This window comes from Heterocephalus glaber, unplaced genomic scaffold (genome assembly GCF_053883595.1).
Source record: "Heterocephalus glaber isolate CG9 unplaced genomic scaffold, H.glaber_assembly_v1.0 deba00001509, whole genome shotgun sequence".
Classification (NCBI taxonomy): domain Eukaryota; kingdom Metazoa; phylum Chordata; class Mammalia; order Rodentia; family Bathyergidae; genus Heterocephalus; species Heterocephalus glaber.
The window spans coordinates 43,377,925-43,399,098 of NW_028258325.1; the positions used below are offsets into that span (position 1 = coordinate 43,377,925).

General features: G+C 43.3%; 1 protein-coding gene across 3 annotated transcripts in view; it reads right to left on the reverse strand.

Annotated features, from left to right (window-relative positions):
• The window catches only part of Lnx1 (ligand of numb-protein X 1), a 124,170-nt gene that overhangs the window by 91,563 nt on the left and 11,433 nt on the right, over window positions 1-21,174 (reverse strand). For 2 of the 3 annotated variants that reach the window (XM_021262340.2, XM_021262339.2), the window contains one exon: window positions 15,402-15,872. In XM_021262340.2, coding sequence (XP_021117999.1) covers window positions 15,402-15,793 — 392 coding nt within the window. In that variant the 5' untranslated portion in view covers window positions 15,794-15,872. Of the gene's footprint in view, window positions 1-8,084; window positions 8,457-15,401; window positions 15,873-21,174 lie in introns of those variants that run through there. The other variant, XM_004849714.3, reaches the window with a different exon arrangement.

A 21,174-nucleotide genomic window follows, 5' to 3' on the forward strand; every position in this document is an offset into this window, starting at 1 on the left:
GGTGTGGTCCAATTGTCTGCTGACAGTTGGCTCAGGCCTCTCCCATCTTTACCATCACTTGCAAGCCACCCTGTCTGAGCTCTGGTAAGTTACTTACCAGTCTCTTCAGAGAGAGAGGGAGGAAGGGACTGCATGGTTTTAGCTATTCCCCCTTTCTGATCTCAGTGCACCCATGATTGGTGTCCAAGTTTAGTTATTACCAAATTTCATCTAATCAGAGTTCATCTATTGTGAAATAAGTTATTTTACAAATCACCTAGAAAAACACTGCCAATTTTCTTTGTATGGAGCCTGCTTTCAGAGATATTAAAAAATATTTTTAGAATTGACAGGATATGTTCTTGTAACTACTACCATTACTAATAAAACTCATAATTTAAGGACTTCCTCTGTCAGACACTTGAATATTTCATGTAATTTTATCCAATACTCACAAAAACCTGTGAGCTAGGTATTGTCATTCCCATTTTTAGGTGAGAAAGGCTTAGAGAAGCTGAGTAACTTGTCCAAGGCTACACTGCTGGCAGGGACTGGATAAGGAATGTGAGTCAGCCTGACTCTGGAGTGTGCCTGGTTGCTCATTCACTAGGCACTTCATGTCCATTCTTCTAAGTGGAAGGTCAGCTGGCTATGGTTGTCAGGGTGGAAGTGGACTCACTCCTTGTCTCGGCTCAGGGTCCTCGCCTCTTCCTCTCTCACTGTTCTGGGCAGAGATGCCAGGGAAGGAAGAAAGTGGGGAAAGATGAACCCAGCATCTGGGAGCCTTCTGGCCCAAGGTATGGGAGAGAGACACAGGAGAGATGGCTAAGAAGAGTGCAGGGCTGATGGAGTGGCTTCTCCAAGGAAATGTTCTCAGATGAGAAGTCAGAAGCGAAGTGGAAGCTGACCCTTGAGAGCTGGGCAGAAAGTACTGCTGCAAGGCTAGCAACCACGGGTCAAGGTTCTAGCATGAATGTGTTACTCTAGGGATCTGATAGGGGACCAACAAATTGTGACATTTTTGTTTTAAAATTAATCTTGCAAACTGTCAGCATTTCAAGATTGGCCAATCTGGTTCCTCCAAAGTCCATCTTGGTGTTTGTGAAGGTGGGTGTGGCGGTGGGGGCACAGGGGATGCTGGAGGCCACTGGCACATCAAAGAAAGATACTTTCTTCTCCTCTCCAGGAAAAGGGAATATGACTAAGGAAAAGGATGTCTGCTTCTTTGGCCAGCAAATTTTATTTGGCCTGCAAAAGTGGGCCATTTCCTGCTCCATTCCTTCCAAGGCCAACCCCGCAGACTGTCAGTGAGAAAGTTGTCCTGTGTTAACTTTGAAAATGCTGTGTTCTAGTGCCAAGGAGTTTGGAGGGCTTGATTCTCAAGCAGTGGTCTCCAAACTGTGAGGAATGGGCTTGGGAGCAGGAGAGGCTGCACTAGAACTCTCATCACTGTTTCTTATCCTTAAGAAAAGTTTTTGTGCATGTTCTGTAGTGGATACATTGATGCAGTAGTACATGTGTATAGTTTAGAGATAAGCATACATATAACTGTAAACATATGACACCTATATGACTATATGTATATGGCTTTTTTTTTTTGGTACCAGGGATTGAATTTGGGACCTTGCACTTTCAAGGCAGGTGGCAGAACCACTGAGGTGATCTCCGGCCCAGTCTATGCCTATTTTTACTTATATGAATATATCCTACGTAAGTACATATAAATATATGTATATAGGTAACTATACATAATTACATAGCTCGTGATTCAAACACGCTACAAGAAAAATTATTAGACAGCAGGAACAACTCTGAACAGACTGAACATTTGATATTAAGGGATTCTAGTTAACTTGGTTTTAGTGTGATATTAGTGTTGTGGACACATTTCTTAAGGATCTGCCTTGTAGGTAATGGAATGTAAAGATGAAATATGATGTCTCAGATTTGTTTTAAAATAATTCAAAAGATTATAGGTGAGATTGGCCATTCACTGGTGATTGTTAAAGTTGGGCATAAGGTATGTGGAAGTTCATTATATGGCTCTTAACTGTTGTATTGTTTGGAATTTTTGCACTATAACAAATTAAAATTCAGGAAAAGAAAATAAACCCTCCAAATTTGAGTCTTTAAGACCTTTAAAGAAACCCCACTTTGCCTCTCCTCCATCTGCACAGTCATGTGACGAAAAGCCAAACACTGCCGGGCATCAGAGTGGAATCTTGAAACTGCTGGGTTTTGATATTGGTAGAAGTTCCCCAAGGGAGAATGTTTTAGACCAGAAAGTGAAGAGTTTATAACCAGAATTGCTTCACTCCTGGCAAAAGAGAACTTGTTGATTCTCAAGGAGAAAACAATAAGACCATGAAGCAGGATCACAGTGCTCTTTGGACATCAAAGACTCATTACAAAGCAGCATTTTGATGAGTTCAGTGTAAATGAATCAGAAACAGACAGCTTCAATTTCCTTCAAAACATACAAGTCTAAAAAGTTAAAGAAAAATACCCTGTTAAAACATGTGCTGAACTGAAACTCTCCAAAAGACATTAAGAAAGTCACTGAACCCAAGTAAGCCCTGGCTTTGCCCCCCAAGACTGGACCTCATTCCTATTCAAATATAATTGCTCCACCTCACTGTTTCCTCTGTAAACTCTACCTCCTTCCTTTTAGGTCCTCAGCCAAACTTGACTTCAGATGCTCAAAACATATTACAGGCAAAATCCAGAGATCAGCAGTACTTTTTTTTTCAATTTTGATGAAAAAGGGACAAATTCTTAGAGACTCAGTTTGGAAATCATTTCCTGGCAAATTTATAAAGCTCACCCTGTTGGACTGAACTTTGAAAAGTGTTGGGGGTCATTAACACAGTGAAAATGAAGTGGAGAGGAAATGGATGCTGAGCTCATCTGACTGTTCCTCTCATGCCTCTTTCTCCCTCCGCATTCATGCCAGAGAGAATCCAACTGGAAAATCTAGGCATGCCTGTGTGGATCTCTGAGAAGAAAGCTTTAAAAAAGAAACTTTCCAGGTTACAGAGTTCATGGTCCACCACCTGGTCCAAGTCTGGATGATGGCAGCAAGGGGAAAAGGAGCCACCATGGCTAGTTTTGCTATGAGGCCTTGACCTAGAGAAGGGAAGTGGAGAAGCTAGACCACCTCATGACTCATATACAAGACCAAGAAAAGCAATCTGCTCACTGCAAAGCCCCAAGGGCCCAGCTGTGTAGGAGTCAGGGCTCTCTTTGGCCTGTGAGTCCAAGTAATGTCCTTGCTGGACAAAGTCAGTGCAATGTGTCAGAGGTATGTTTTACAAGTTGCTTTGAGAAAGTTCTCCTAGGGAGGTGGTGGGTGGTTGGAGTCCTTGGTCCTATGACACATGGTGTGTGTTCTATGTCCTTGACTCCTGTGATGAACCCCAGTTTGCAGGAAGGATACATGTAGCCCCCCAACTCTGCTGCTCTTGGCAGCTCCTCCAGGAAGCCTCAACCTTCCACAGCCTAAGTGATTCAAGTTGCGAAACTGAAATCACTCATTTTAATTTTCGTAGTACAAAATCCCAGTGGGAATAAGCCATTCCTATTTAGAACTACTATCTTACAGGGTTCAGGGACTGCAGCGTAACTTTTCTCTCCAGATTCTGGGATGAATACTGTTCATAGTGATTCCACTTACAAATTAAAAATATTTATCTGACTCTAAGCTAGATAGAGAGCCAGCATTTCCTGGTTTCCTAAGAAGTCACACAGCTAAGGAGTAATGCTAGTTTCCGGGATGTGTGATCCTCCAGTATCCATGCTAAGCTGTCTTGCTGACCTGTGTCCCCAAAGTGAAGGACAGATACTTACTTTGAAAAGAAAGGCCCCCAACTCAAAGCTCACTCAGAGTCGGCCCCATAGGAGGGAGCAGGTTACAACATTCACAAGAACAAGATAGTGAAAGGTATTTACCAGGGTGACAGGAGTGAGAAGTTTTGAAGGTGGAGGAAACAGAAAATCTTTTTCTGTAACTGGCTCTCGAGGGTTTGTTGTGCGGACCATAGTATGTATCATGTACTGCACCATCCCTCCAAACTCCAGTGTTTTCCCCTGAGATTTCTGTGAAACTAAATATTTAAAGAAAAGTTACAAAAGCCATAATAGATCAGGGCAATGATGATTTCAGCTAGTCAAGTGCTGAGCTGTGTTCTGGAACATGTGAATGAGGCTGGCTTGAATCATTACGAACAAAATCGAGGTTCTCCTCCATAGAAACCAAACCAAGGTCTTCTTTATCACAGCTTGCAGGATTCACAAATTGGCCAAGACACCAGGCAAATTCATTTTATTCAGTTCAACTTAATTCTGCACTGAATTGTGTAGAAGCTGGGCATGGATATTAGCATCTCTCAACTTCTAAGAACTCACAAGTGGAGTGGAGAGATACAAAAGTTTCTATCGAAGAACAGCTCAGAGGGACAGAGAGAAGTGCTGATTTTCAACAGGAAGTTAGTGAGCTGTATCTCAGCTGGAGCAAAGAGTTCTTTAATGGTTGTGCCCATAAGAATCAGTTGGGAGCTTGTTCAGAATGGGAATGTGGTCCATAAGAAAGATCTGAAAAGCTCAAGGATGAAAATGGTGGCCCCACCTCTACAGATGTTTCTGTTATTAGATTTGGTTTAGAGCCCATGCATCTGCATTTGAAAAGCAAAGCTAGCCCCCAGTACTGAAATGAGTGGTCCTCAGGTCCACACTGTTCTAAGGCCTTCATGTAGGAATCCTCAGGTGCTGGTCTCTATAGAGGCCCTAACACATGAAGACACTAATTTCCTAGATTTCTTTTGGGGTTGAGAAAATTCAGAAAGAGTTCATGGGGGCTGGGAAAAGGACTTGTGGGAAAGAAAGAGGTGGCCTTTATCCCATGGCACGTTCTCTGCAGACTTGGGAGCCATCCTAGACCTCCAGGTCCCAGGTCAATGCACAGGGATGCTATACTGATGCTCTAGTTTTAGGGTGAATCTGTAAGTTCACTTTCTTTTGGGCCAGGCAACAGGCAAAACTAGGTGTGTTTAGAAGTTGCTGCCCACATCATAAACTGTTTGCCTCCAAGGCCAAACCAGACTTGCAGAAGTGATCTGTTGGATGGGACCCAGGGATGCTGTTTTAAATTGAATTTCTTTTAAATTTGAATGCTTTTCCTTCTGAAATTTTTTGGGAAAAAAATCATTCATTCTATGGTTGACCAGAGGGTCCTCACCATCTTCTTTGGTCTTATACCTGAATGATTTACATTTTAAAATAATCCCTGCCTGGCTCTTCCAGGTATTTGGGACCCTGGGCTACCTGTAAGCATAAAGGACAAAGCAAGCCTCATAAGGCTGGGCCCCAAAGCTCAAATGAGTGGTGAAGAAATCCTGGCAACTCCACTGAACTGTGCCCACCTTGAAGATTCCAGTGGCCCAAGGCAGATAAGAGACACTTCTCTTCATCTCAGGGACACACAGCCACCTCTGCATTGCCCCTGCTGTCAAGGATGTTAAGCTAGATCAGCAGTCCCATGTACTGCTCAAAATTGTTTTTTAAAGCTTCGGTGACAACCACAGCAAGCCCCAACCTTTTTGCCAATGTTGTTTACCCTGTCTAAAATGCTTTCTCTTTCTACCCCAGATTCTGTCTCATCTTTCTCTTTTCTTGAAGGTCCAGCTCAAACCCTAAAGTTCTCTATGAGTTGGAGGTGGACTAGCTCTACCTCCTCTAACTCATTACCTACTTTACTTTGAAAAGACTTCTGTCTCCTTCTGCCTTGGTTCGTGACTTCCATTTCTTATGTATTTAAATCTCACCTTCTCAATTAGATTGTCAACTCTTAGAAGGTGGGTACTGTGTCTAATTTCTTATTGCTTATATTCTTCTATGCCATAGTACCTGAAATATGTCACTAATCCACTGATTTGTTAATTATCACCAGTAGCATCAGGTAATAGCTGCATAGAATTCCTTCAGAAAGCATCTGCAACATTTGGAAATTTCTGAGAAAGTTCTGTCAAAAAAGCCTGGGAACAGTGTCTTGGCAATTCCCTAGCAACATGCTTTCTGGAACACTTCACATGTTAGAAAGAATGACCTGTTTATGCCTACTCTGTTATTCAACAGAAAAGTTGCCTTTGGTTCATATACTGGTAGAAAAGAAAATTGCTAAGGCAATATGAGGAGCCTAACTTCCATTAGGCTCTAAAATTGAACTGAATGGAAGGGTCCTTCTGTAGCAAGGGAGTGGGATGCATGGTGCCTCCCTCAAAGAACCTGTGAATGGGACCTTATTGTGGAAAAAGAATCTTAGAGGTGTGATTAAGTTATGGCTCTCAAGATATCATCATCCTGGAGTATCCAAATGGGCCCTAAATCTAATGATGTCCTTATAAGAATGGCATAACAGAACTGGAAAGGACACAGGACATGGCCATATGCAGACGGAGGTGGAAATTGGAGTTATGTAGCCACAAGGCAAAGAAGGCCTGGAGAAGCTGGAAAGATGTAAGCAAGGGTTCTCCCTCGCAGCTTTTCTATGGAGCATGGGCTTGCTGAGTCCTTGATTCAAGATTCTGGACTCTGGAAGTGTGAGAGAATAAATGATTAGATACCCAGCTTATTGTACTTGGTTACAGTGATCTTAGAAAATGAATACAGGAACTAACAAGGATAGCAGATGGGAGCAGGTGGGCAGGAAGGAATGCTATGGCACTGGATTTTAGACATTTCATCTTCAGAATCCATAAAGAGACAGGAAGGAGCCTTTCATAATTCCACTTAGCGCTGACATTATATGTGTTTCTATAAAAGCTTCCACACTGTCATCATTTCCCCAGAGATGCTCATGATTCAGGTGTAAGCAGGTACTTTCTCCTTGAGCCTTCTTACCTAAGGTGCACTGGGGTTACATTCCAAAAAGGTCAACCAGCTAATCCTGAAATGTAGAATCCCCAAAACAAATGATTTGCCTTGAAGGACTCAGCTCTATTTACCAAGAATTTATTGAGCAGCTACTGGGCTAGGCCAATTGGTTAGTCTAGCTAATTACAAAAGAGGAACTCCGCCCAGTCATGGGTAGTATCACCAGCTAAATATGTCCAGCCAAGCTTTTCTAATCAGAGCTCTATGAACTCTATTTAACTTCCTGTGTTTCATTTGCACACTGACTCTAATTTACACATAAACAAGCTCTTGCTATTTTACCAGTCTGGTTAATAAGAAGAATACATTTTTTGGTAAATGCTCTCAACACTGAGGCACTCAGAGCAACGCTTTTTATATGATTGACAGAAGCTAGCCACAGCAGTCTGCAATCCTCTTTCAAAGGTTACTAACAATAGGAGCCAGAAATAATATTTATATTAAAGGCTTGGGATACAAGTCATTTCATAAAATAAACTTTGGTTATGTAAGAAAATGGGTGTATGTTTTAGAGATGTACAATGGAGTATGTAGGGGTGAAATGTTATGATGACTACAATTTAGACCAATTTTGCACAAAAAATAAATATATGAAGAAAATGTAGTAGAATATTAATCATTAAATTGAGGTAATGGGAGTATGGTGCTCATGTTACAGTTCTTTATTTCTCATAGGTTTAAAAATGAAACAAAATGGAGAATATATATCCTTTATACACAGGGTTATCTTTTCCCTTTCTTGATACTGTATCTATTTTCAGGCATCAAAACTCAAGAAAGGGAAGATACCTGCTTGTAACTAGAAATATCCAACAAAGGATGGAGATCTGTGCATGCAAGCTCTGTTCCTAACTGCTCTTTGGGTTCTATTTATGGAAAGAGGAGAAGACACATCTATCGAGAAAAAGCTGAGTAAAAAATGCAGTGTTGGAACAGAAGGGGAAAAAAATTGCCTTGTTGGGAAAGCATTGCTTCCTGTAAAAATGGTGTTTTAAGTCACAGACTGCAGCTAAGCATGCTGCTTTAAACTACTAGCAGGGTATTTTGTCCAAGTGCATCCAGTGTATGTAGAATTTATTCCTCTAAACAGAAATGCCAGCCAGGGAACTGACTCAGGTCCCACCCCCTCACAGCAGACACACAAACCCAGGCAGTAGGGACAATTAGAGGGGACTCACAGTTCGGAATACAGGAAGTGCAGGTTGCCCACACTGTCAATGTAGTTGGCAGGACTGAGCCAGGGCAAGACCAGCAACAGAAGCGCCTTCATCTTCCCAGCAGGGTGCTGCTTTCTTCCTGCCACCTTCTCTCTGTCCACTGCAGTGCCAGGTCCAGCCCCTTTAAGCAAACCTGGCCATGTCCCCACAATCAGTAGATCATAATGAATATGACTTAAGAGTCTTTAGATTAAGCCACACTATAAATTATGGGCCTGTAAGAGGATTATGTCTCTGGCTCTCAGATGAGGAGATGGGAAATCGGAGGGACTCACCAGAGTTGGTGAGAGGGCTTAGGCTATGAGCACACAGGCTGATGCCTAGGAGAAAGACTGGCCCCTCCTGCAAGATGCAGACTGGTTCCTGGGAAGCAGCTGGTACATTTACATCACTGGCCAGGAGGGCCAGGCTGGGAGCAAAACCGTGCTATGAGAAAGCATGAGCATGGTACATTCAGACCCACAGTGTGAATAAGGAAAGCATTAAAAGCTGCCCTGCAGCTCGCTGGAGCAAGCCACCATAAGAAATTAGCTTCTCCAGAATACAACCTGGAGCTCTGAGCTCAGAGTCAGTCTTCAGACGCTGCAACACAGGAGTGGCTTAAATCGAAACCACTGCCCCGCCCCTCCCCACACTGTGTATCCATTTAAAACCTGTGTTTACATTTTATCAAGCACTGTTCTGACTGCGCTGCTGCGTGCAAGGGAACAGATGGCTTGCTTGCCAATTTTGAAAACTGGCTCTATAAAGGAACAGGCTGTGCCATTCTCTCGCCACAGTCAGCCCTGACAGACGTGAGGTTCTATCCGAATAATGCGGGTTCCTTGCTCTGTGAGGAAGGGGTCACCCCATCCCTCCTCCTCCTTCGAGTAGTTGAATTAAGCTCAGAAAGTGGCTGGATGGCCCTGAGTATCTCCCTTAAGCTCCTGAGGCTCAGTCACTCATCTCTGTAATGGACCTAATAATACTTGGTCCAGCAGTACCTAGACTCCATCGCTTCTTCTAGCTTTAAGGTCTGTAATTTTTAGATTCCATCCCTGGTCCTGATTCGAGGGCTCCTTTCCATGCTGAAGTTCTGGAAGGCCACAGAAGTCTCCTCTTTCTACCCTGCATTCAAGAAGAGTAAAGTCCATTTTTCCAACTCAAGGCTGAAACCTTAATAGAAATGGCTCAAAGGGATAATGACATTAATGATAGCCATGTAGGGATAGCAACTGCACTTGACAGAAGACCAGAGCAGAGGCCATAGGGTGAGAGCAGCTATGATCAGCTCTTTCAGCTGAGGCAGGGCTGAATGAGATTAAATGCAGTAGAGCCTCAGAAGGTACAGATTTGACTTCTACAATTTAGACCAACAATAAACAACCTTGAGGGCTGGGAATGTAGCTCACTGGTTGTGTGCTTGGCTAGCATTTGTGAGGCCCTGGGTTCCAACCCTTTCCCTTTCTGAGAGAGGGAGGAGAAAGGGGAAGGGGGAGGGGAGGGGAGGGGAGGGGAGGAGGGAGGGAGAGGAGAGCGAGAGATGAGAGGGAGAGAGATGAGAGAGACAGAGAGACAGAGAAAACCTTGATAAAGCATGGCATGTAATCATTTCTAATTTTGTGAAGGGCCAATTTTGAATTCTATTCCACATAAGGCTGGTATGCAAGAGTGAGTCAGAGCTGGTGAAAAACAGTGAAAAGGAAGTCAGATTTGGTATTTAGGTACTGAGTCAGACAAGCTTGAGATATGAATCCTAGTTCTGCCACATACTGGCTGTGTGACAGTGGGTATATTGCTTAACCTGTCTGAACTTCTATATCCTCCTCTAGAAAAGAAAAACAATAATAATAGTGCCTAACTCAGAGCATCGTTATGAAAGTGGAATGAGACTGTGCCTATAAAGAACAAAGGGCTCAATGACTGTGAGGTATTATTATTAATTACTGTTAATAATAGCAAATGACCCTAGCTTACAGCTCAGCACCTAGCTCTAAAAGGCTTTGTTACTCTCTTCCTATTCCTTCTTTCCTCTTACACAATGAAGCACATGACATGTTATGTTCTTTTCCTGAATATGGTGTTTCACAAAGTTCTGGGATACTCTCTCCTTGGACATCCAGTTCATACCAAACAGATCATGGTCCATAAGTGACAGGATTGTTATTGGATTGCATTTCTGACAATCTTGGACAAGTCAGCTTGCTACTGACATTTGAAAAAGTCCTCTTTGAAGAAAAAAGGGTGCTGACTCATTCATCTCCTTTCATTTCAGGGGGATAAAATTAATGAATGATAATGCAATGTAAAAATAAAAATAATGTTTTCAGTTATTTCTTTATGTCACTGCTGCAACCACAGCTGCTTGCCTACCTATCCAAGATCTAATCTCCCCTTTTTTCATTTAACAGAACCCAAATTTTGCTCATGGAAGCAATGTGCTTAACTTCTCTTGCAGATGGGTAGGCATGTGATAATACCGGCTCAGGAGGTACAATCAGGAGTCACTGGGTGAAGTGTCTCAGAAAGCTCTCTAAAGAAGAGAGTCTCAGTTTGGGTTGGAATGTATTTTTTTTTTCCTGTTTCCTTCTGCCTGGAACTGGGATGTGATGCCGGGATGAATAGCCATTTTTTGAGATTATGAGGTGACAAACTTAAGGGTGGAAGCTAAACCCAAAACCAGGAGTCTGGATTCCTCGTGCATCATAGCAACATCATTCTAGTCCCAGGCTTCCTACCACAATAGTTTGTGTTACAGAAACAAAACTTCTACCTGGCTAGACCTCTAGAATTTGAATGTTCTAGTTCCTTTCAATTGTAATCATAATGAGTACAATCCCTTGGGGATAAAATTCAAACCCTCAAATGACCATAGCTACTCTATATAGCGTCCTTGCCAGGAAACAGCCCCAATCCTAGTTCTTGGGATCCATGCTTTACCTGGCAGCCCTGTTTATACTTAAATGTCACTTTAGACATCACCCTCCATCTCCTGTTTTCTTGTTTCCTTTCCTAAAAAGAGGCAAGGTAGGTGCCAGGAAGAAGTTGGGTTGAGGATCACAAGGTCACAGTTAGGATTACATCAAAGCAAAATTATTCAGCCAGGCTGAAAAGACCAACAAGGAAGGAACAAACCTACCTTCCACATGTAGCATGATGCTAGATTCTCCTCCCTACAACAAATCCTCCAGGGTGAGCCTGTGGGGAACTGAACACACTACAGAAAAAGCAAAGGTCCAGAAGTTTCCTGGGTAGATCTCTGGAGAAGAACCTTCCAAGACAGCAAGTGTAAGGTTAATCAAGAAAATATTCCCTAAGAATCTTCAGCTGGGTGTGTCTGGGCCAGTCACATTGCAGTTTCATTCTGGGCTCCTTTTAGAGCATTGTACAATGATCTCTTTATTCACCCTAGTAAATACCCCCACAGAGGGGCAGCTTTAAAGAGGGAGAGAAACTCTGAATGGCAAAGGTACTTGTTCTCTAAAGCAATCTTCTGCATGTCTGGTTTCAGCTTTTCTCCTTTACCTTTCAAAGGTCATTTCCTCAGAGGCAAAATCATGGCTTTCATTCAGGTCCTGGCCTATTATGGAACTTTAATAAATACCATACATTCAGAAGAGAATTTTACACAATGAAGATGTGGTCTTTGCCCTAAGATGAGTTTCACTCAGGATCCAGGAAGGCGAAGCTTGGCCTCCACACCCTCTCTGGATGGTATGCGTGGACAGTAGCAGTGGTTCCCCCTACATCCACTGGCAATGTCCTGTGATTAGGCAGGGTGTTGTTCAATGCCACGTGCCCATTACCCTACTGGGAATTCTCTGCAGGAAACCCATGTGACAGGAGCCTACAAGCATCTAACAAGGCAGAGGTCAACACAATCAACCAGAAGAATACAAACACTAGCTCACAGGCTCAGGGTTACTGCCAGAGAAGAGGTCTCTAGTCTGATCAGAAATAGTTGTGCAAGTAGTTGTGCAAGTAGTCAAGCTGACTGTGCCTCCGACTCAAGTCTGTGTCAGAGTGTGCAAAGCCTCAAGTAGAACTCAGGAGTAGGTTCAAGAGATCTACTGTACAGCTTGGTCATAGCTAGTAACAATACATTCTGCACTTGCAAATTGTTAAGAGAGCAGATTTGAAGAGTTTCCATCACACAAAAAATAGGCATGTGAAGTAATCCATGTAAAATACCTTAATTTACCATTCCACAGTACATATATATTTTAAGACATGACATTTGTCAATTAAAAATAAATAAAATTAAAAGCCATTTTTGTTTAGACGATACTTACTGAACAAAGTGATATTAAAGATCAGTCAAAAATCAGTGCTCCTGATAAACCAAAGTGATTTTCTACACATACATATGACATCACAGCTACCAACATGAAGGCCTCATATAAGAAAGGAAGGAAAATGCTGTCTCCTGGTCACCTGTTGGTTTTTCCAGTTGAAAGGGCTCCTCATGTATTAGCTGTTTCATCTCTTTAATGTTCCTGTTAAGAGCAGGAAGAGATGGTCTGGCTGATCAGAGGGATCCAGAATCAGGTCCTGGATGAATTCATATGCTTAGCCTTTGCCTCTAGGCACCCAGGGAAGGGAAGGGAGGGAGTGGGTATCAAGCATCGCATGACTAATACATAAAATATATTTTTGGAAATGCTGGTTGCAACCTACTTAGGAAGCTGGAGTGTGAGGGGGTTCAAGGGCAGGGGTGGGGGAGCCATGCTTCCCTGAGGTGGGGGTTTCCTCTCAGAGAGCTGCTGAGGGACCTGTGAAAGACTTCGAGGCTGCAGCTCACAGGGGTGACTCCATTTCTGTCAGTCTGGGGTTCTTCCCTCACTGCTGCTTTTTCCTGCGCATATCATTATCAGCCAAGTGACTGTCAGGCCTTTCACCTAGGCTTCCTCAAGATGTATGGGTCACATGGCTGAGTGGGCAGATGAGTGAAATTCCTTCCTGGCTTGGGGCAGCTGGCAATGCACTGGTGTCCTCTTTTTCAAAATACCACAGGTCCCCATCAGTCTCCTTCCAGCCTTTCCCTCCCCAACCTCTGCTTTGGCTTTACCCTCAAGTCCATGTGCCACTTCATCCCTATTTTTAGGCACACCATAGGCCCCAAACTACTTCCCAATGAGGGATGAGGAGAAGCATTGGTGTTCTCCCTACAGACCACCATCGTTTCTTTTCTCCTCTCTCTCCTTTCTTACCTCTGTGGTGGGCAGAACATTGACCCCCAAGATGTCCCTCTCCTAACCCTCAGAACTTGTGACTGTGATCCCTTACATGGCAAAAGGAACTTTGCAGATGTGATTAAATTAAGGTGCTTGTGATAAGGACACAGTACATGATTATCAGGTGGGCCCTTATATGGGTCCTTACGAGAGGGAGGCGTGGGTCAGGGTCACTGGAGATGTATTCACAGAAGCAGAGATCAGAGGGGACAACTAGAAGGTGCTGCATATCTGGCTTTGAAGATGGAGGAAGACATGGAAGGCAGTTGGCATCTAGAAGCTGCAAAGGGCAAGGACAGGGATTCTCCCCTACAGCTCTGCTGACCCCTCGATGAGAGTCTGGTGAAGTCCTCAGAATTGTACCACAACAAATTTGAGTTTTTTTAAGCCACTCAATTTGTGATTATTTCAGAAATAATCACAACAGAGAACAGAGCTTCCCAACACGAATGTACAGATTACTGCATGTCAGAACAGGGGAATATGATGTGTGCAAAGGTAGCTCCACCAGGGCCTCCCTCTGTCCTCATACTCCTCACCTCCCCTACTCAGTCTGGCCCTGGTCTTGGCCCTGCTTGAACCAGAACCTGTCAGGATCTATCTCACCTTAGAGCCCAGACCTACTTCCTTCTAACAATACCTCTCACTCCTGGGTAAAAGTTTCACCAAAGGTCACAGGCTCTTCCCATTCTCCTTTGCCCCCCACCCCTTCTTCCTGGGAATCAAGGAGGTGGGACATCCTAATCTAAACCTCAGCATTCACAGGTGGTCAGCTGCAAACCTGTGTTAGACGCATTTGGCTCATCACCTTGGGGAGAAAAGAGTTCACTGGCATCAGCAGCATGGGAAACCTGTACTAAGCATTATGGCCAGGTCCTTGCTTTTAATACAGACTAGAATCCATGCACGTCCCAAAGGACAAAGACTCAGATTCATGACCTAAAGTATGTGACCTTTAAAAAAATACTTGCACCTGCCTCTTGCCCTGGTCATGACAGGAACTAAGATAAATACCAGGCTCCAAATTTCCTCTTACAAAAATAATTGTGGTATTATTGTACACCCTTGATTGGGTACCTTAAGTGTTTTAACAGAGTTTCTCACATGGAACACAGCCCAGTGTTATCCATGAAACTGTTCACATGAGGAATGCACAGGGACACAACAGCTTAAAGGGACAAAGTAAGAGGCAGACAGACAGGGCAGGTGCTGCCAGCCACCAACCGCAGCGAGCACACTGTCGTTCTACCACTAATGTGTGACTGGGCCAAAAAGCTAGCAAATGAGTCACCTGGAAGACACTAATTTTCTAAAATTTCCCTTTTTAAGACTTAGCTAAAAACATCTCACATCTTCTCAAAGAGCAGTTGGACCTTGTCAGTTCCAGTACAGAGGAAATTCTAATAATCTTGGGTCAAACTGAAAAAATAAGCAATGCTCACAGGGAGACCTTTGGGAGGGGGACCATGAGCCTCAGAGAAAGCTGTCATCAGCTTCTTCCTGATCTTGCACATTTCAAAACACACACATAGGAAAGAAGCCAATCACAAAAGGACAAATATTACATGATTCCGTTTTGTATGAAGTATTTAAAAGCAGTCAAATCCATAAAGAGAGAGTACAATTGTGGCTGTCCAGGGCTTGGAGTGGGGAGAGTTCTTATTTAATGGTGAGTTTGAATTTGGAAAGAAGAGAAACTTCTAAAGATGGATGGTAGTGATGGTTGCACATAGTACTTAATGCCACTGAACTATACACTCAGAATTAGTTAACAATAGTAAATTTTATGCTATAATTACTTTATATCAAAACAATTAAAACCCTATAAATGCACATGGACACATACACAATTCCACCAACTGTTGTTTATTCCACTGATTTGCAGGCATAAACACGTGGAATGTGTTCTATTTTCAATGCATACTTTCATTGGTTATAAAGAAACAGTGAAACAGGCATTTAGGCACTAGAAGCCACCAGCCCTGCCTTCAGGACAGAGAAGTCCCCACTGAACCGGCAAGGGTGGCTTGCAGGATTGTTGGAGTTGGGGGAAGAGGAGGCCTACCTTGTTTGGAAGTGATGCTGGAGGTCACAGCGCTGCACCACTTCAGTACAGTGCTCTGTGAAAGGGCAGGTCACCAGCAGCTTGTTGAGGAACTTGTTCACCAGGATGTTGGACTTCTTGCAGTGCTGCAGGATAATGGGCTTTCGGTCCATGGGGCAGAAGTCCTTCTGAAACAGGAAATTGGTGAGGCAGACGGTGCAGTAGGTGTGCCCACATGGAGTGTCCAGGGGATCCAGCAAGGCCTGTAGGCAGATGTGGCATACGAGGTCATCGTCCACATCTTCCACATAGGTGTAGTAGTGGTTTTCTTCAGGGGAGTGGGCTTGGCCACACACCACACATGGGGGATCAGGCCTGGCTTTTGGGTCATCAGCAGGGTCTGGCTGGCTCATGGTCTCCGGGAAGAGTTTGACAGAAGACCCAGGAAAATAATATTTCTTCAGGAGCAAGTCAAGATCTTCCAGGGGCCATCTGCAAATGTAACAGAAAATGAGATGACTTATCTTTGCCTCACAGGACAAAGAAGAATTATCCTTACATCAGCAGGGAACAGTGCTGCCAAGGGACAGGAAACTGAGCTATGACGCAGAAAGCCAGGGGTTAGGGTTCACTCTGCAGTGACTGGCATAACCTTAGGTGAGTGACTTTGGCTCAACATGACCAGCTTTGCCATTCCTTTGAATGGGAACAGTGTTTACTTGAACATCCTCATGTTGCTGTGGTAAAAATCATTTGAGTAATATCTGTGAAATGCTGAGAGCAACTCAGAAAAAGTATGCTCAAGGAAATGTAATTTGTTAAACAAATTAAATAGGTATGTGACCTGTAAAATTCTGTCAGATCAAAAGGGGGGGGGCTATTAATGCTCTATTCACTTTTACCTTATCTTTCCTCTCCAAAAATCAGAAATTGTAGGACATCAGAACCCTGAACTAAATAATCTGAGGAGAGACAAGAGTTGTTGGGCCTTCTGTATTTTTACAATGGTAAGAGCACTGATTTCTTATGCATGTATTTTACTCATTCACTTGCTCATTCATCATTGGTTAAGTGGGCTCTGGGCCTGGGTTCAAATCCCACCACCACTGTGGGCTAATGATTCCAGCTCCTGACTCCACTAAAAGGCTACTTTCTAAGACTGATGTGTAGATTAAATGACGTGTTAGTTCTGTGAGGCAGGGAGTAGCCTGGAGGTTGAGACCTCCGAGAGCCAGGGTGGGGTGGGGGGCGCCTGTGCCTCTGCTCCCTCAGGGAAACCCCAGTCCAGGGAAGAGGTAGCCATCCACACAGCTCAGCAGAGGCCCAGGTTAGCAGCTCAATCAGGACTCTGGGTCAGTCTTCATGATGAATAAAAATCCTGCCTCCTCCTCACCCCAACTCAACTTTCTTCTTTTCCAAAAGCAAATAAGAAGATCTTAAGCTTTCCACAAGAACATGAATAACATAACAGGAAACTAGCCACATGTGGAAATAGCATGGCAGTCATAAACTCTGCCACAGTTTTCTTTTCCAAATAAAGTCTGAGGTTGTTTGTACAAACACTGCCTTATCTAAAAAAAAAAATACATTGACTTCAAACTTTCATTGAGTCAGCTGCATTGTTTACATTTCTGTACTGTGAGTGTGCCTGGAAGAACATTCTGGAAGAGGAGTGGAGGTTGGTTGAATTGAAAATACTTAGAAATCACAGCATCTTATTCAGTGTCAGATGGGACCACAGAAGGCAAAGGTAGAGGGCACAAGGAAGGGGTGAAGTGCTTTCCAGTAAGGGTGAAGTGGTTTCCAGTAAGACTTCATGGGAAACTACAGCTGCTATTTGTCCTCCAGGCTGATAGAAGGTTCTGGAACTTCACAGGAAATGCTTTAAGTGATGCCATAAACATGCAAACGGGAACAGGCCACCCAAAAGGTTATCACACACTATGAAGGAAGGAAAAGGGTTCACATGTGGTGAACCGAAGCTCTAGGACAGTGGCGGCGAACCTATGGCACTTGTGTTACAGCAGGCTGCTTCCATCATTGAAAGCTCTAAAAGGTTCGTCATCACTGCTCTAGGTCTTTTGGTTTCCTCTGGAAGAGTTTGGTTATGTATTTCCATGTGTTCCAGGCCTGTCAGTTTTTTCTCACTCTGCTGAGTGCAAGAGTCTGTAACAGGAGATCAGGTTGCAGCTATAGTGGTAACACTGAAAACACAGCTTCACCCTCCTAAGTTATTTCCTTCCCAGATTTGGGGTTTTCAATCTGTTTTCTAGAAGGTATAAGAAGCCTCAGGGTCTCCAATAGAAGTGAAGGAAGGAGGAGACAAGGGAGGACCCTTGCCCACTTGCTATCCTTTGGAGATCTCCCAAAGGCCCACATGCTAAAGACTTGGTCCCCAAGGTGGTAATGTTGAGAGGTGGGGCCAGGTGGGAAGTCCTTGAGGATGTGTGCTCCAAAGGGACTGTGGGACCTGGCCTCGAAGTCTCTGTCTCCTGCATCATGAAATGAGCAGTTTTCCCCTGCCACATCCTCCTGCCATGAGGTACCACCACTGCCAGAGGCCCAAAGCAAAGGGGCTACCTGATCTTGGACTGGAATCCCCAGAATCATGAGTCAAAACAAACCTTCTCTTTTTGTAAATGAATTGCCTCAAGTATTTCGTTATAGTAATGGGAAGCTGACAAATGTATTACTTCTCTTGCAACCAGTCCCCGCACTGCACTTATTTCATTGACACACTGGGTTCCTCATATGTTCAAGGAACCTTAGCTTAAGAAAAAGAAGAAATTGTAAACCATCAGAATAGATAGAACTCTATGGAAGAGACTTTATGCTATGATCCTGTGCTAATTAAGAGGAGTGCTTTTGTTTTGTTTTTAATGGTTGAAAGTTTAGAAAGATCCTTTTTCTTTACTTCCTAACAGCTTCACGAGCATTTGCCATGTGCCAGGCACTGTATTAGGAATTTTATATTACATTATTTAATCCTCTCAACCCTAGGAGTGTGTTTTGTTTTTAATTTAATTGGTGAGGAAACTAGTGTGGTGTATAAGTGACTTGCCAGCCACACCCAAGAATAAAACAACCAGGCAGGGATGGTACTTTGTACACTGAAGCATTCTGCCCCCTTGTCTCCCTGCATCTTTCTAGATAATGGCTAATCAGAATGCCAATTACATAATAATCCAATGCCAAATTCCAGGGAAATCAGGTTAAAAACCTCTTTAGATCCCATTTCAAATATGTTGAAGATCCCAGAAGGAAGAGTTTCCTGGACTCTACTGAGCACTGAAATGCCTGAGGCAGAATGGACGAAAGGGGCTGGGGCACACACAGGGCAGGCTTCAGCTCCATCTCCAACTCTTCTCCTTTCCCTTTTCTTCCTCTCCCCTTTCCTCTTTCCCTCCCTTTCTCTCTTTCGGTATCTGAGGCCAGTTTGAATTCCCTGGCACTTACCCATATAGTAAACCAATTTCTTAATGTATTATTAATGTAAACACTGCTGTATATATTTTCTGAATTTACTTTAGACTAAATAAAGCCTTATGTGAATAAAAACAGATTCTGAGCAGATTGACTGAACAAGCAGTTTGGCCTCTAAAGCAAAGACTTTAAAAAATATGATTAATATCATTTACCTGGCAGTTCTTTCCAGTACCTATCTTATAAACACATATGACGTATCATGTTTTTAGACCTGGATAGGCCTTGCTACTGAGCTGAGAAGAAATTATAAAAAACCATTGACTTAACAGGTCAACTATTTTCTCCCCTGAAAAGCAGGGGAGGGCCTGTCAGCTTTGAGATCATTTATGTTAATTCAGTGTCAGCCAGCAGCACTATGGCCCTGGCTGGAGGAAGCAGGGAGAGCTAGGATGTGGCTTTTGTGCAGGATAGGCAAGAAAACTGAAAACTGGGTTCTTTCTCTGGGCATTCGTATAGTAGATGCATTAGGAACAGTCCCCCCTTCCCTCTGTTCTAATGGGTAGGACAGAAGCCTAAGTTAATTTTCAGAGATACAGATCACCAAAACTGCCAAAGTCATGCTAAAAAGCTCCAGGATAAATAAAAATCTCCGTCTCTGTCATCTCTGCTTTCTTTCCCACTGTTTTCTGGTCTGGCCTAGACAAAAGCTGTTCAGCGTAATTTTTCAAATTCTGAACTTCCTGGCTACCTTAGTCTGTTTTCTGCTGCTGTAACAGAATACCACAGACCAGGAGGCCCAGGAGCATGTGCCTGGCTCGAAGGCCTCCATGCAACATCCCAACATGCTGTAGGGCAGCCAGGCCCTTTGGGGACTGAACATACTGTTGCAACTAACCCTCGTGAGGGTATAGCCTCAATCCATTTGGAAGGCTGGACCCCTTATGGCTTAATCACCTCTTGCTGTCCTCACTACAGCACTTACATTTCAATAAGAGCTCAGAGAGACATTGAAACCACATTACTGGCTAACAAGAAAAATACAGACCAGGGCAAAAGCAAGTGGATGGTGCCTGTTGACCAAGAGGGTCTTCAGCGATCACATGTACACCATCACCTGCACTAAAGAGATTTAAAAGCTGCCTTTGGAAGGCAGCCTGTGTGGCAGCAGAAAAATGTCTGTATAAAACGACCTATTGGAACCATGGGGTCCCTAGTGTGCTATTGTCCTGCTAGTTCTCCTTTTAGAGCATGATAGTGTTTTAGAAAATGGCTGTGTGATGTAGTTGTCATAAGAAACCATACAGAAAAAGCACCTGGATAAACATACTGTTTGTTATGCTGCCCTGGTAATTTGTTTCCTCCTATTAAAGAACCAGATTTAACTCTAAAGCAACAATTTAAGGGTTGCCTGAGTTTAAGTTTTCCCAACAATAGTAAAGGGATTGCTTATGATTAAAAGGACTTCAGGGTGGGTGTGTAGCTCAGTGGCAGAGCACTTGCTTAGCATGTGCAAGGCCCTGGGTCCCATCCTCAGCATTACACACACACCCACCCCCCACCCCACACACAAAATAAATAAATAAAATTAAACAAAATAAAAGGAATCCATCCAACCATACTGATAGCAGTGTATGGTGCTCTGTAACTTTAACCTTGTCAAAGATGAAACACTGCGGCCACAGACGCTGATTTGAAAGTTTTCAGAGATGGTCCTCAAATGAAACAGGCCTTTACTATTTTATAAAATAGATCATTTTGCCTTCGGTGTTAATTCTATCTGTATGGGAGGGAATCCACATATTAAGCAAAAGTTTGCCTCTCTAGAACTCCTGTATTCTCTCCATGGGGACAGTATTATCCCTGGAACCCTTCAGAGTACATCTAATTCCTCAAGACTTTCAAGTCTAGAAAATAGATCTTATGTGCTCTCCCAGGCTGAGCAGCCTTAGGTTAATGCAACGTTTATTCATGTTTTTAGATTCCATCAACCTGACCAAATCTCTGCAAACTCCCTAATTTACCAATGTCTCTCCCACAATGTACAGGTAAGAGGAATTCCGAAATGCCAGGAGCAACTGCTCCCTTGATCTGATCATCAGAGAGTGTAAGACTGCACCTGCTTTCTCAGTAGCAACAGCATATCATGCAGTGGAGCAGGAAGAAATCACTGTCTTGGGACTTGGAGGGAACCATACTTGGCTATAAGGGTTGGGAAGGGGGAGAGAAAAAAAAAATATATAGTATATGGTAAGCTTTCATATGTGAGGGGACTGATCCATGGATTTAACCATGTGTGGATAGAAAATATTTCCCAAAAAATTGCATTTGCACAAAACATGTATAGACATTTTAAAACCATTACATTATT